This window comes from Perognathus longimembris, chromosome 2, assembly GCF_023159225.1.
Source record: "Perognathus longimembris pacificus isolate PPM17 chromosome 2, ASM2315922v1, whole genome shotgun sequence".
Classification (NCBI taxonomy): Eukaryota; Metazoa; Chordata; class Mammalia; order Rodentia; family Heteromyidae; genus Perognathus; species Perognathus longimembris.
Window position 1 is genome coordinate 26,459,967 of NC_063162.1, and position 14,444 is coordinate 26,474,410.

The 14,444-nt window shown below is 43.0% G+C and overlaps 1 protein-coding gene across 13 annotated transcripts in view; it reads left to right on the forward strand.

Moving 5' to 3' along the window:
• The window catches only part of Sorbs1 (sorbin and SH3 domain containing 1), a 242,222-nt gene extending 229,604 nt beyond the window's left edge, over positions 1–12,618 (forward strand). For 10 of the 13 annotated variants that reach the window (XM_048338604.1, XM_048338600.1, XM_048338606.1 and 7 more), the window contains 3 exons: positions 2,563–2,621; positions 5,706–5,818; positions 9,403–12,618. In XM_048338604.1, coding sequence (XP_048194561.1) covers positions 2,563–2,621; positions 5,706–5,818; positions 9,403–9,470 — 240 coding nt within the window. In that variant the 3' untranslated portion in view covers positions 9,471–12,618. Of the gene's footprint in view, positions 1–1,785; positions 1,846–2,562; positions 2,622–5,705; positions 5,819–9,402 lie in introns of all 13 variants that reach the window. The other 3 variants (XM_048338603.1, XM_048338598.1, XM_048338599.1) reach the window with 1 other exon arrangement.
• Positions 12,619–14,444: the final 1,826 nt, after the last annotated feature.

The following is a 14,444-nucleotide window of genomic DNA, read 5'->3' on the forward strand; positions in this document are numbered from 1 at the left end:
TGAGAACCAGCAGCATCAGCACCAACTGGAAATGTAGTCTGCCATACCTCAGTTGAAGCAAGTGAGAATCTGCGCATAGCAGGGTCCCAAATGATATTGACCTATGTTTGCTCTTGAGACACAGTCATCTATAAAACCCCAACTACTGACAGTCAGTAGCGACTGCAGCCTCAACTCCAACAGCCACTGTGACAGCAACTCATTCCCTCTTGGGCAAACACTTTTGTTAGACAGTGCTCACTTTTAGGTTATTCCTTCTGTTCTGTCAGTCAAGTGAGAATCATCTGTTATACCCAAGGTACCTTTCATTCTTCAGAAAGCCTATGACTCTAGCTCCCATCCACATGGAAAAGGTCTACAGGTCCTGAGACATTGTAGAAAGAGCATGAAATGGCCCTTCAGTTCTGTCTCCTTCACTACTATCAGAACTCAAGGGGAATAGTTTGAGTGACTGTAGTTGGAAAGGGGGAATGAAAAACTTGAAGGACAGAAGCACAGAAGTGATGGCAGGGATGGAAACTGGGCGTACAGGGCCCACTAAGGGATAAGCAGGAAAGGATTGGGAGAAAGGAGTTGCAAGGAACAACTAAACAGTTCACCTCTCACCAGCTGTGTGACAGTGAAGAATGTACTAGACCCCTCTGAGCCTCAGCTTTCTGGGTTTTTAAGAAAACAGGATGACCAACCCTATCCTGCTAGCTCCAGTGGTTTCTGGTGACTCTGAGCACATTTGATAAGGTGGAGGATGGTCTGAGGATGAAGGAGATCCAGTAGGATAGTGAAATAAGCCAAGCCAGGGGACAAATCTTCACTTCTCCCGTGTGACCTCAGAGGAGGCCCTAACTTTCTTGCTCTGGGCCTCTCTATGAAACAGGTGGGTCCCACACCAAAGATTTCTAAATGCATTCTAGAAGGCCTTGGAATCGCTGTGGCCTATTGAAATTCTGTCTGTTCAGAGGGACTTCTTAGAGTTTGGAATTGTGTCCTGTGTTGGAAAGTGTTTTCCCATAGAGGCCTGGCTTTCTACAATGGGAGCCCCATTCAGAAGATGGGGACCTGATTGCATCTGTCTCCATATCAACACGTGGTTCTAGGGCTAATGAGTGACTAGGGACACTCTACCTCTACATCTGTGTCAGGACCTACTACCCTGTTTCTGGAAGAAAGCTCTGCCCTAGAAGCCCTCTGAACTTGCTTTATTCCTCAGTAGAGTATGTCAAGGTGAAGTTATTTCTAGGCGAATGGGCTTGTCTGAGACTTTATTCCTCAGGAATATTTCAAAAGTAGTATGCATTTATAGCTAAGTACCCAAATATAGCAAACTTGAGTTTATGAGCCACCTCTGTCTTGGGCTCCCAGTCAGCCCAAACTGAAACAGGTTCCCTTCCTCAGAAGGTTTTTAGCTGTGAGTGACAGGAACAGTACACATACTGTACACATATGGAGAGGGCGTGTCTGCTCCTAAAGGCAGCCCTGTCATGTGTCTCTCCTGCCAATCTGGTGATCCTGTGTTGTTCATTCTTTTACTGCAGCCATATTTCCAAGTTTCCATTTCATTGCCTGAATGCTTGCTTCTAACTCTGTCACATCTGCATTTTCTCCTGTGCATCCAACATGTTGTGTGAGTTTCTCATGTGGAAACTCAGTGGCCACGGGCCGTGAGTATCCGGTGTCATCTGAGTGCAATGGTGTGGTACGTGTACTTGCTCCTGCTTTTATTTTGAATCCTTCCCAACGTGACATCTGCTAAAAATGTCTCCCTTATGATTTGCTTGGTGATCACAGCCTTCTCATCATTCATTGAGAGCAGGACCTGATCTCACAGAATCTGAAAAGAGCTATGTGGTAAGATGCCTGTTGACTAAGATGGTAGCTTTCCTAAAGAGAATCCTTGCTAACTCAAGTCTAGACCAGAGTAATACCTGGGAGACACACAGAGCCGTGATTTACAAGATCCCATGGCTGTTGTAGTAGAGCCAGGTGTTTGGCCACCCTCTCCCCCCTCTAAAGAAGCAGAGGGCTTTAGAGACAATTTTTCTACTCTGCCTACATGTGGGATTAAGTTAATGTATTAATTTATTAATGCATGACTGGGGATACATACTGCATTTCAATACTGAGATTATTCCCCTTTGTAACAGATATTCACTAACTACAGGCTTTTATGCTGCTGCCTTTTTTTTAATATTCATACTAAATCCCAAATTCTTCTGTATCTTACCTGTTTTTCCATGCTTTCGCCTGGATCTCTCCTGCACTCCACTACTGGAATCTCTGTTTTTTTAACCTGGATCTTCAACTCTGTTTTTTCCTTGGACTTAATGTGCTTCGTCTGGAATGTTACATCTCTTCCTCTCTTCCTTTTTTTTTTTTTTTTGTCCCCACATTGACTGTTTTATGGGGGTTTCTGGATATCTCGGGGCCACCTCACAGGAAGCTGTTTGCAATGAGATCATAAACATTGCTGAGAAATCTGTTCATTACTGCAGCACTGTCTCTCATCCCCTTGACTTGCATCACAAGGTATCCCCTTCTGACAAATCATCTTTAATCATTTCTCAGCAACCTCAAGCCCAGCAGCGAAGAGTCGCCCCAGACAGGAGTCAAACCTCACAAGATTTGTAAGTACACTTGGGTAACTTCGCTTCTCACACTTCTTGGTGGACTTTGGGTTTGTGGCCTTAGAAAGTGGATCATGGGACTGACTTTTGGGACAGCCACTGGGGGTAATGAGCGAATCAAGTCCTGCTTCTCTAAGGCTTTCTACTGAAGGTCATATTTCCTCTGAGCCACTGTAAAGACAGGTGGTAGGTTAATAAAGGATACCTTGAACTACTAGGAGAAAGAGGCAGGTAGAAAGTTCTACCATACATGAGAAAGTGAGAGCAATGCTGATGAGTTTCAACCCTAGTGTTGTAAGGAACACAGAAGAAAGAGCAGTTACTTTTGAGCATAAAAGAACGGACAAGTCGACATGTTCATTGATTCATTGAAAAATGTATTGAGCAGGGCACTGATAGCTCATGCCTGTAATTGTAGCTACTCCGGAAACTGAGATATGATGATCAAGGTCTGAAACTAATTGGGGCAGAAAAATCTGTAAGACTCTTACCTCCAATTAACTAGCAAAAAGTTGAAAGTGGAGATTTGGCTCAACTGGTAGAGTCCTAACCTAGAGGGGAAAAGCCAAGTGAGAGTCTGAGACCCTTAAGTTGAAACCCTATTTTGGCATACACAGATACACACCTAGGCACAGTAAATTATTTGCTGTTTCCTGTATTTTATGCACATAGGAACAAATTCAGTTTGCATATAGTAAGGGTGATAGAGAGAAAATTGGTTTGAGAGCTAGAAGAGAAAGTTCTTCCAAGCTAGGGGGACCACCTATGCAGAGGCATGGAGGAAAAGGTGTTCAGAGAACTTGAACAGTCCACATAGCTGTATAAAGTTCATAGAAGAGATGGATAGAGTTGGAAATGAAAGTTAGTGGGAAGGGTAGGGTAGGACCAGCTGGTCAGTTTCAGAATGCAGTCGAAATGAGTTTAGATGTTATTCTGTAGACACTAGAGAGTCACTGTAGGTTGTTTTTTTTGCTTGTTTGATGTGTGTGTGTGTGTGTGTGTGTGTGTGTGTGTGTGTGTGTGTGTGTTAGTACTGGGGCTTAAATTCAGGGCCTGAACAATGTCCCTTAGCTTTTTTTTTTCCCACGTAAGACTCTTATCTTCAATTAATTAGCAAAAAGTTGAAAGTGAGGGTTTGGCTAGAGGGATAAAGCCAAGTGTTTTACCACTTGTGCTACAGCTCCAATTCTGCTATTTTGCTAGTTAAATGAAGATGACCAGCCTGCCCAGGCTGGCTTGGAACTGTGGTCCTCAGCTTTCTACCTCTTAAGTAACTAGGATTATAAGTGAGCATCAGTGCCCAGCTTTCACTGTAGGATTCTAAAGGAACATCTGGCCAGGACTAGGAAATGAACAATAGCCACCAGGCTGTCTCTTTGACAACTGGAAAAGTCATTGGTGACCTCTAAGACAGACTATCCACTAGAAAGGGCTGAGGAGTAAGGGGAGAGGGGAACTACAGATCAAGGAGTATTGAGGATAGAACAATAACTTGAGCATGTTTGTGCCTGAGGAGAGGAGGTAACACAACTGAAAGATCTAAGCCCAGGGAAGGGGGCTCCACATGGCCAGGAGAAGGGACCCTTGAACCATGGAATAGGGGCAGGAAGGCAAATGGAGACACAGAGACTCAAATCTGGAAGGAAAGACTCAATAGTTGCCACAGCAGCTTTGATCTTCAGAAGTAAAGGCAGAGTAAGTAGCACTCTTTTAAGAGTAAGGCACCAGAATTGGCAGAAGCAGTGGAGGAAGGACTCCATGGGACAGAGTCCTGGAGCAATAAGAAGCTTATCCAAAATTAGAGTTTAGTGAATCTGTACCCATGCCTCCAGGGTTCAGATTCTCTCTAGCCAATGTTCGCTGTCCGAAAACTGACAAGCAGACACAGTGGTACGTTAAGGTATTAGCAAGGGCATGTGTTGGACAGCCAGATGCAGGAACCTAACATTGGGTAGGAGAGAACAAACTGATATAGGTGCATAACCAACTGGAAATTGTTTGCCTCTCAATTCCTCAGTAGATACCTTCATTCTGGTAGCAGAACTCAAACTCTAAAGTATCAGGACACTTGGAGAAATGTGTAACAGGAAACTGTCCCTACAGTTTTAGCAGAACAGCATGAACCTCCTGTTTCTGAAAACTGAGTCCACATGCTTGTTTGTTTCTAGTTACTGACATGCCTAGAAATGGCAAGTGATTGTTTCATTTTAAAATTTTTGCTGCTGCTGTTGTGTTTCAGAATAATAAGTACAGAGAATTGTAAAGTTGGCACATAGTAGGTGACCCTTTAGTAACTATTGAAGGAATAAATAAAAACAAAGCCTTTCCTTGATGCTAAAGAAGTATCAATTTTCACCATGAGATCTGCTATTACTAGATCGAAGATGAGCACAGACCAAATGCCTTAGGCTAACTATTGAGTAAAGTTTACAAAAGAAAAAAAGAAAATTTTAGCCTGAGCATCACTGGGATAGTGGGGAAAGAAAAGCAGAAAGCTTTCAAGATCTTAGAAAAATTACATCCATACTTAAAGCATTCAAGATGGTATTACTAAACAGACAATATGAATGTCTTTTTCATTTATTTTCCTGCCTATCTATATCATCTACCTGTTTTAACAAATGCTTTATGTTCTCCAATATGTATGACCAGAGTGTAATGCCTCTAGGATTAAATAACTTCTGATTATCCTTGCTATTATATATATCTTATTTTTAAGAAAAATCCTTGGGTTAATTTAAAGGCAGGGAATGGAAGTAGGAAGGAGCTCTAGACTGTATGTATGTATATATGTATGTATGTATATGTATGTGTATATATATGTATGTATGTGTATGTATGTATGTATGTATGTATGTATGTATGTATAGCTGGCTAATGGTAGCCAAATAAAATTAAATAAGAGGACTGATCATGACTTGCTTGTCATGAATTACCATTCCTCTCAGCTTTAATTAATTTATATGATAAACATGTTTTCTCAAGTGCCACATGTTCAAGCCTCAGGCCTACCAAAACAAAAAATCTTCATTATTTATTCTTGTTAATATTTGAGTCACTTATATTTATGCTTCTCCTTTACAGATTTAGCTACCAAGCATTATATAGCTATATACCGCAGAATGATGATGAGTTGGAACTCCGAGATGGGGATATTGTTGATGTCATGGAAAAATGTGACGATGGATGGTTTGTCGGTAAGACTCTCCTCACGCTTTTCATCCTAGTTGTACATGGCTGGGAACAGTAGGTGTGGTGAGCCATTAGAGTTCTCTGCACATAACACAGTCTTCTCAAGTTCTGGTCCCCACCAGGAATGCTAGGCCACCCAGTATATCAGTGTAGGTGTTAACCAATGTTGAGCCTAAAAAAGCAAATATGCTCAAAAGTCAATTGTCAAATTCATTATTGTTATTAACTGGGTTTCTGTTCACATTCCTATTATGCATATCTAGTTCAGCTTTGGAAAATTTATTTTTAAAGCTTTTATAAAATAACACATGACAATTTTGACTTATGACACTAGGTCTGTACTGTTAAACTCATGCATTCATTTGTGGCTATTCCAAAGACGTTATTTACTCTAGGCTTTTATCAAAGCTTAACTTGACAAACAAAAAAGCTTTTAGCAAACTTTAATTTGGAGGATTGGATACAGCTAAATGGTTGAGCTTTTTTTTTTTTAAATTGTGTGTGTTAATCAGGATTGAACCCAGAGCATCACACATGGTAGACAAGTGTTCTGCTATTTCTCCAGTAGCCCCAGATCTTTTGTTCTTATTTTATTTTGGAGATAGGATCTCACTAACTTTAACTGGACTTGTCTCTAGTTCAAGAGCCTGTTGCCTCCACCTCTAAGCAGATGGGATTAGAGGGGTATACCACCACACCCATGATAGAGCATTTGCTCTGTAATGTGAGACTGTGTTTGCAAGTACATACACAAAACAAAATCCAACAATAACAAAGAATTGTCTTAATAAAAAGAAGAAAGATCAACATTTATTGAAATTCTGTTATAACCTAAACACAGTATTTGGTGTGATTTTATTGACATTTCCTTATACGTAATCTTGTATGACAACAGTTGTCCTCATGTATCACATTCAAAAAGTGAGCACTGCCAGGCACTGATAGCTCCTGGCTACTCAGGAGGCTGATATCTGAGGATCACAGTTTGAAGCCAGACCCAGCAGGAAAGTCTGCAAGACTCTTATCTCCCATTAACCACCAGAAAACGAAGTAGCACTGTAGTTCAAAGTGGTAGAGTGCTAGCCTTGAGCAAAAGAGCTCAGGGACAGCACCCAGGCCCTGAGTTCAAGTCCCATGACTGACCAAAAAAAAAGCAAGAGCTGAGCAGGTAGCTAGTGGCTGATGCCTGTAATCCTAGTTACTTTGGAGGCTAAGATCCTCAGATCTCAGTTCTAGGCCCACGTGGGCAAGAAAGTCCATGAGACTCTTATCTTATCTCCAATTAAACACCAAAATGCTGGCAGTAGAGCTGTAGGTCAAGTGATAAGAGTACTAGCCTTTAGTTCAAGCCCTAGGACTGACACACACACACACACACACACACACACACACACACACACACACACACAGAGCTATCTTGAGGTCACCCAAGTAGCTAAGCTAGGGGCCAGGATTCAAATTCAACCATTCACTTCTCTCAAAGCCTAAGTTCTTTCTGCTCAAATCTGAATATAACACTGGGATCCACTGACTCACTTTGCTTCAGTTTCCCCTTTCTTTCCAAAGCCTAGATTTTCCCTGCTATCTCTGAAAAAAACCTTCACCACAAATTCCGGGGCAGTGAGACCAGCAAGGGTTGGCATGAACAGGGAGCCAGGAAGATTTTGGCTTCAGCAGCCTCACTACCCCGAGTTCTGTTCAGAAGAGAATTCAGGCCTGAGAAATCAGGGGCCATTCGAATGTAGTATAGCTTCACAGAAACACAAGGCAAACCATGTTTGAGATCTGTAATTTCCTAGAGGCCAACTGAAAATAACAAGAAATTGGTGAAACTAATTCTATATATTCTATAAATCCAGTGCATCTGGAACATTATCATTGAACCAATAACCAATATAAAAATTGTGATAAATTTTAAATGCTTTTCATACTAAGTCTTTGGTATCCACTGGGCTCAGCTCATTTCAGCCTCGCCATATTTCCATTGCTTGGTTATCACATATGGTTATCATATTAGAGTACAGCTCAGCTCAGCACTTGAGAGATGGAGGTAGCAAGATTTCAAGTGTAAGACCAGCTTGGGCCCTATGGTAAACCTTGTCTCCAAATATATTTATACACACACACATACATAAATGCATACACACATACATACATAAGTGCAAAGAAGAGGGGGGGAGGGAGTGTAGCACCAGTATATACTAACTACTAAAGTCTTCTAGGAGTATTTTTATTTTCAGTGGGTGGAGGAGGGACACCAGTTCTGTAATGGAACCACCCTAGGCCACTAGGTGAAGTATTTTAGAATGGGTGTCGGGCTGGAATATGGCCTAGTGGTAAAGTGCTCGCCTCATAGAATGGGTGTCTTCCTTGAACACTGTAGTCACTTTATTCATGAAGCCAAATTTATGAATACTCAGCTCATTTTCTCAAATACCTCAGTGAAAATGACCCCAAGGCTATTGTCTCAAAGTCTGGAGTCTTTCATAAGCCTAACATTCAAAGGTCAAGCAGAGTAGGCCATCAGAAATCATTTTTTCTCATTTATGAAGAAGACACTAGTCATATATAGGAGTGCAGGTGAGTTCTTTACCACCTCGGGGCCTTGCCATTCTAGTTCTGTACAACCTTCTTGACCATCCTCCTTAGGGATTCAACTAGATGCCTTTTAGAAATACCACTTTAGGGGCTGGGAATATGGCCTAGTGGCAAGAGCGCTTGCCTCGTATACATGAAGCCCTGGGTTCACTTCCCCAGCACCACATATATAGAAAACGGCCAGAAGTGGCACTGTGGCTCAAGAGGTAGAGTGCTAGCCTTGAGCAAAAAGAAGCCAGGGACAGTGCTCAGGCCCTGAGTTCCAGGCCCAGGACTGGCCACAAAAAAAAAAAAAAGAAAGAAAGAAATACCACTTTAGCAAGAATCCCAGTCCTCTAGTTTTGGCTACTCGAGGGGATGTGTTCAGTGAGCCAAATGGAAGCTGATAAGGACACGGATGCAGTGATCCAGTTTAGGATGGTGATGGCACAACATAACTCAGCCACCCTCCTGTAGAGTGACGCCCAAGGGAAGGTTCTAGGCGAGAGACCAGCACTTCCTGATGAGGAGCAGTGTAGGAAGGGCTTTGTTCCCAGATGGCTCAGTGGGACCCTGAGGCTCAAGTTTTCCCTTTGCCTAGGTAGTTACAGTCCTGAGTCAAGATCTTTCATTTACCCAAGGTGTCTTGTGTTGGTTACATGTGCTAATTCTGCCAAAATAAGAGGTACTGGTGAGAACAGTGGGCAGGAAATCAGAGGACTCTCTGGGTAGATTCTGCCAATGACAGTCAGCAGAGGGACCTCAGAAATATCATTTATCATCTCCAAGGCTGGGTTCTTCACTGAACAGGGAGAGTCATAGAAATGCCTACTCTGCTTATTTCCTATCATTTTGTAGCCTAAGATAAGCTAGGGGAAAGGGCTTTGGAGAGCACATAATTTTCTAAGCAGCAGGGTTATCAGGTGATATTTGAGCAGAAATCTCTGAAGAGCTCAGTGGCTGGGTCGTCTCACTCACTCATGTTTGTTTGTTTGTTTGTTTGTTTTTATAGGTACTTCAAGAAGAACAAGGCAGTTTGGTACCTTTCCCGGCAACTATGTAAAACCTTTATATCTATAAGAAGACTGACCATAGAGATTATTTTTATTGAGGATGAAGCCTAATTCATGAACTGGTCTTTATTTAAATGTTGAGTCAGTAGGAAAATGAAATGAATGCAGTGGATAAAGTTAAGAAGTAAAAAACAAAAAGGAACAGAGAAGTGTGATGATTAAAACTCAAGCCTGTCTGAGCTTACTGTGTATCAGGGCTGAACCATGTGCTGAGCAAAATGAATTGAGGCAAATCATATTTACTTAGCTGCTTCTGGAGCTGCCCCTTGCCTTCCTCTCTGCCTCTTGGATAATATGACGTGGAGTAGAGTCTAGGAGTGGATTAGCCAGAAATACTTCCTGCTTCCCAGCCTTACCCACTGTCATCTTGGGGGGGGGGGGTTGGAGGAGGTGGTCCTTGAGCCTCGAACAACACTTAGGGAAACAAACAGGTAGATCCCTAGCCATGTTCCGGAGTCCCCAAGCCTGGGCACCCACAGACTGCCCCAGCCTCTATCCCTAGCTGTCCTGGAGCCACTAAACTGAGACTGCCTTGCAGGGCTAATCCCCCTTTGTCATGGGACCTGCTGAGGTCCAGGTAAGGAAATGGAAGCAAACCAGGCACCCTGGCATTCAGCCTGCATTGCCCTCACTGCCCACATGAGGTTTGTGCTGAGATTGGGGGTGCAGATGGCCAAGGCCGATAGGTTAGTATTTCCAAGTGACTAAGTCAGGAAGCCCTGCAGCCTCAGAGGCCACTAGCAGCACTTAGCTTATTCCTTTCCCCTATTTCTCCAGCTTTATAAACAGCTGTCTTCAGGGCAGGGCAGCTGCATTTACCTGAGCCCTGTAGTTAGCTTTCTTTCTTTTCTGGCTGGGAAAGTTGGGTTGCTAGACCCATTTTCACAGGAATCCCAGAATGGCATCTGGAGTGTGTTTAACATGCAGTGACATGCTCTGGTTACTGGTCTACCCGTGAGGCCTGGGCTGAGAAGGAATGCCAGGTCTCCAATTTTATCCCCCCAAGCCTCCGGAAGAGTTTGAGGATCACTCAGAATGTTACTTTAGCCCTCAGGGTTGTGGGTTTTCTTGCACCTGCAGAGGCTTTCCCATGGTGTGGATCAATGGCCCTAGTGTACTCAGCAACTTTGCACAACCAGTAGTGACCAGAAGTCTGCCCTGTGTGGGTGCTGGGTCTGAGGAGGGAACCTCTGGGCCATGTGGCTGCTTCGCCACTATTCTGACCCAGTTGTGATAAAAATGTTTTTTGTTTTTGTTTTTTAATCAGCTTCTTCTCTGTTAGACTTTTCAGTGACATAGAAATAGAAGTGCCCCTCTTTTCTGGAACTGGAAGTGGGTGGGGAGACAGAGGAAAAGAACTGACTGGGAAGAGAGACTGTGATACGTGCTAAGGAAGGTGTGAGAGGAGAGTTGCCCCTGGAGGGTTCCTGGAAGGCATCGTGGTATCTCTGTCTTCATACCTCCCTTCTGAAGGAGGCTAGATATTGAGAGGACTTTGGTCTATGGGTCATTCTGGCTGGAAACACCAGGGACTTTTCTGGAAGTCTCCAAACTCTTATCCTCCCCACAAGCCCAGGTCCAAGGTGACAAAGAGGAGTACCCCAGGACTACTGTCCCAAAGTCTGGAATCTTTGACAAGTAGATAAAACTTGTCTTTAGTACCTCTGCCTAAATGGCTGTCCCACCAGCTTCCCACCACCGGCCAATCAGCCTCCATACCCTCACTTTCTCCCTAACCTTTCAAAGAAGAAAAAAACTACCACGGACTAATTCACACTGAAATGCAATTGGCTGATAAGAGGAACAAGTTGTCTCTTCTCTAGAGACATTTGTTTGGAACTAGGACAGATGGGAGCCTTAATCCCATAGGAAAAGTGTGTGTGTTTGTGGAACTTCAGGAGCAGAGGGCTTTGTGGTAGAACAGAGCTGCTTGGTTTTTCTCTAGGACCCCCATGACTGTGTGACCTGTATCTTTGGAAGCTCTGCTCCTCCAGCCAGGGCCTGATGGTTTTACTTTTGCCTCTGAAGGAACATAATAAAAATGCATATGCGCATGCATTTTACCCAGCAGTGCTCTCCCCGATTGGAATGTAACCCTTATATTGGCTGATGTGTTTCTTGGTCTTTTCTTAAATACACACCATTAACAATGCAATCTTATTTAACTTTTTTGGAGGGGTGCTTCTTGATTACTAGGTAATTTTGAGCACCTCTAAATACAGCTAGAAAGTAAAACCAACTTGTAAAGCCACCTTTGCATCTGATGCCAGCCTCATGCAGTGTCTATCTCCCCAAATACAGGGGTTGCCTCGCCAACTTGCCCTTCTTCAATGAAATCCTATGTTAACCTTCACATCTCTGCAGCTTCCTATGACTGTGTGACAAACAGGGAGCCCAAGTTCCCACTTACTCTTTTGTCTTCAGACATTTAGTAACATAAATTGCCTATTTTTTATGCTGAGATGTTTATACAGGTTTATTAACTACCTGGCGCCATGCCTTGCAACAGGTTTTGATAAATTAGCCATGCTTCCAGGTAAAGGCTAGCCCACAACTACATATCTTTTGCAGTCACTCTGGGATCAGTAAAAGGAAAAAAAAAAATCATATGCTTGAGAACTGGGAGTGTAAATATGTATATTTTTAACTTTGTATAGTCCATGTACCTACCTTGTATAGAAAAAGAATTTTAAAAATTTGAATGGGAGGGAGTAAAATAAGGGAATCATGGAGGGTTTTTTGCATTTTTATTTAAATGAAGGAATTTCAAAGTATTCACGTTTATCACAAAATTTGCCATTGGAAACTGTTAACATTTACCATAATTCTTCTGGAAAGAGAAGGTAACTATTATCTCAGTTGCAGTTTAAAAAAATTTTTCTTTTTGCAGTTCTGCAGTAGAATTAAAATCCTGTTGCTGGAATAGACTACTACCAAGAAAAAAAATCATATTCTGAAAGAACTGACATTACATACATATAACCAATTAATTTAAGGCACTGCCATTTAAAATTTCACGCCGAGTGCATGTATTCTGCAGGCACAGATTTTTCTGTTCATTTATTTTTATTGCAGTGGATTGATTTGATAAATAGATGTGTTGAATTACTACCTTTGGTGTACATATAATTTAATAAACTTTATTCAGAATTGTGTGGCATATGTTCTTGCCATTCATTGGTCCTTTCCTTCCTTTGTTAAGTTTCCCGAGCTTCAGTTTCTCGTGGTCTGTTCTCAATTGCTTGTATTCTGACCTTCCTCACCCTTGAAAACTCCACTTCTTTCCATTATTTGTTAAAGCTCTCAAAATTGGCTACTATTGACCATTTTGCCTTTATTTCTAAAATATATTATTTGTTCTGGTAACAAAAACAATGCATGCATCTTTAAAAGCTTAATAACATGGGTGGGGGGTTGCTTTGCTCCTCAAAACCAGAGGGAAGCCGTGTTCCCGTGACTTAGAATCCCAGCTACTCAGGAGGCTGAGGTCTGAGGATCATGGTTCGAGGCCAGCCAGGGCGGGAAAGTCCATGAGATTCTTATCTCCAATAAACTAATCAGAAAAAGCTGGAAGTGGTGCTCTGGTTCAAGTGATACAGGGCTAGCCTTGAACACAAAGAGGCTCAGGGACAGCACCCAGGCCCTGAATTCAAGCCCCGACCCCCCCCCCCACAAAAAAAAAAAAAAAAAAAAAAACGAGGGAAAGCCTGGTGCCAGTGGCTCACACTTACAAGCTGTGTAGGAGGCGGAGATCTGAGGATTGTGGCTTGAAGCTAGCCTGGGCAGGAAAGTCTGTGCAGCTCTTATGTCCAATTAATCAGCAACAAGCTGGAAGTGGAGCTGTGGCTCAAATGGTAGAGTGTAAGCCTTGGGTGAAAAAGCTAAGGAACAGTGCCCAGGCTCTGATTTTAAGACCCAGTATTACCCCCTCCCCCCAAAAAGGGGGGACATAATACATAAACTTTTGAAATCATTAAATCTGCCCATGAACTTTCTCTTGCAATGGAGGGTTGTTTTACCCCAGACACAGCATCAGCATCCACCTCCCCTGACATGGCTGCCACATTTTGTGGTAGGGTAGGGTCTGCTGCTCACAGAGCATGGGGCTCTGCACATAGAGAATACCCCAAGCGTCCATCCTCCCTTGTTCTGACCTTCACTTCCTCTGCCTCTAAGCAGTTTGTCACACTGCCTCTGGGCAGCTGGGTGAACCTAGGCCTCAGCTGGGCCTGGGAGTGGGGCTGTCTTCTGACATCTGTTAATCTTCACCCTGAAGCCTGCATCATGGGCACTGCCAGCCTTTCTCTGATATCTCCATCCCATCCAGCAAATCCCTCCGACTACGTGTAGAACCCAGCCACTTGTACCATCACAGTGACAACCATTTCCACTCATCTAGTCACACTGGTCCCTTGTTGTCTCCACTACTCTTGACAGAACACCCATTTTATCATTGGTCTAAAACTCTGCAACTTTCTCCTTGCAATCAGTGGGTTCAAGTCCAATATCTGAATGATGTGCTGGCTTCTCATCACTTGTTCCAGTCCTCAGGCCTCCCTGTGGTCTCAGACTCATCAAGCACACTAAAGCTTTTTGGCCTTTCAGCTTACTATTCTGTGTGTTTGGAGCTGCATGGCTTCCTTCCTCCTCCCTTCCTCTAGGTCGTCCTGTTGTCTGCTCATTGAAGCTGTCTCTAAGGACTTTGTACACAGTAGGAGTCTACAGTTTGCCAGGTATGTCTTATGCTACCTGATACTTGTCTTCCAAACAATCCTATAGGATCCGGGAGTGAATTCCTTAGTACCAAGAAGAGTGCTCAATGGTTCTTGGTCCCTTTGAGAATCAAATGAAGTGAAAGAGTGAGTAAATCCCTAAGGCCAGAGAATCTAGAATTTAGGAAAAGAAAAAAAAAGTTTAAGACAGGATCTCATTAGGTAGCCTAGACTAGCCTTGAACTCATCTTTCTTCAGCCTCAGCCTCT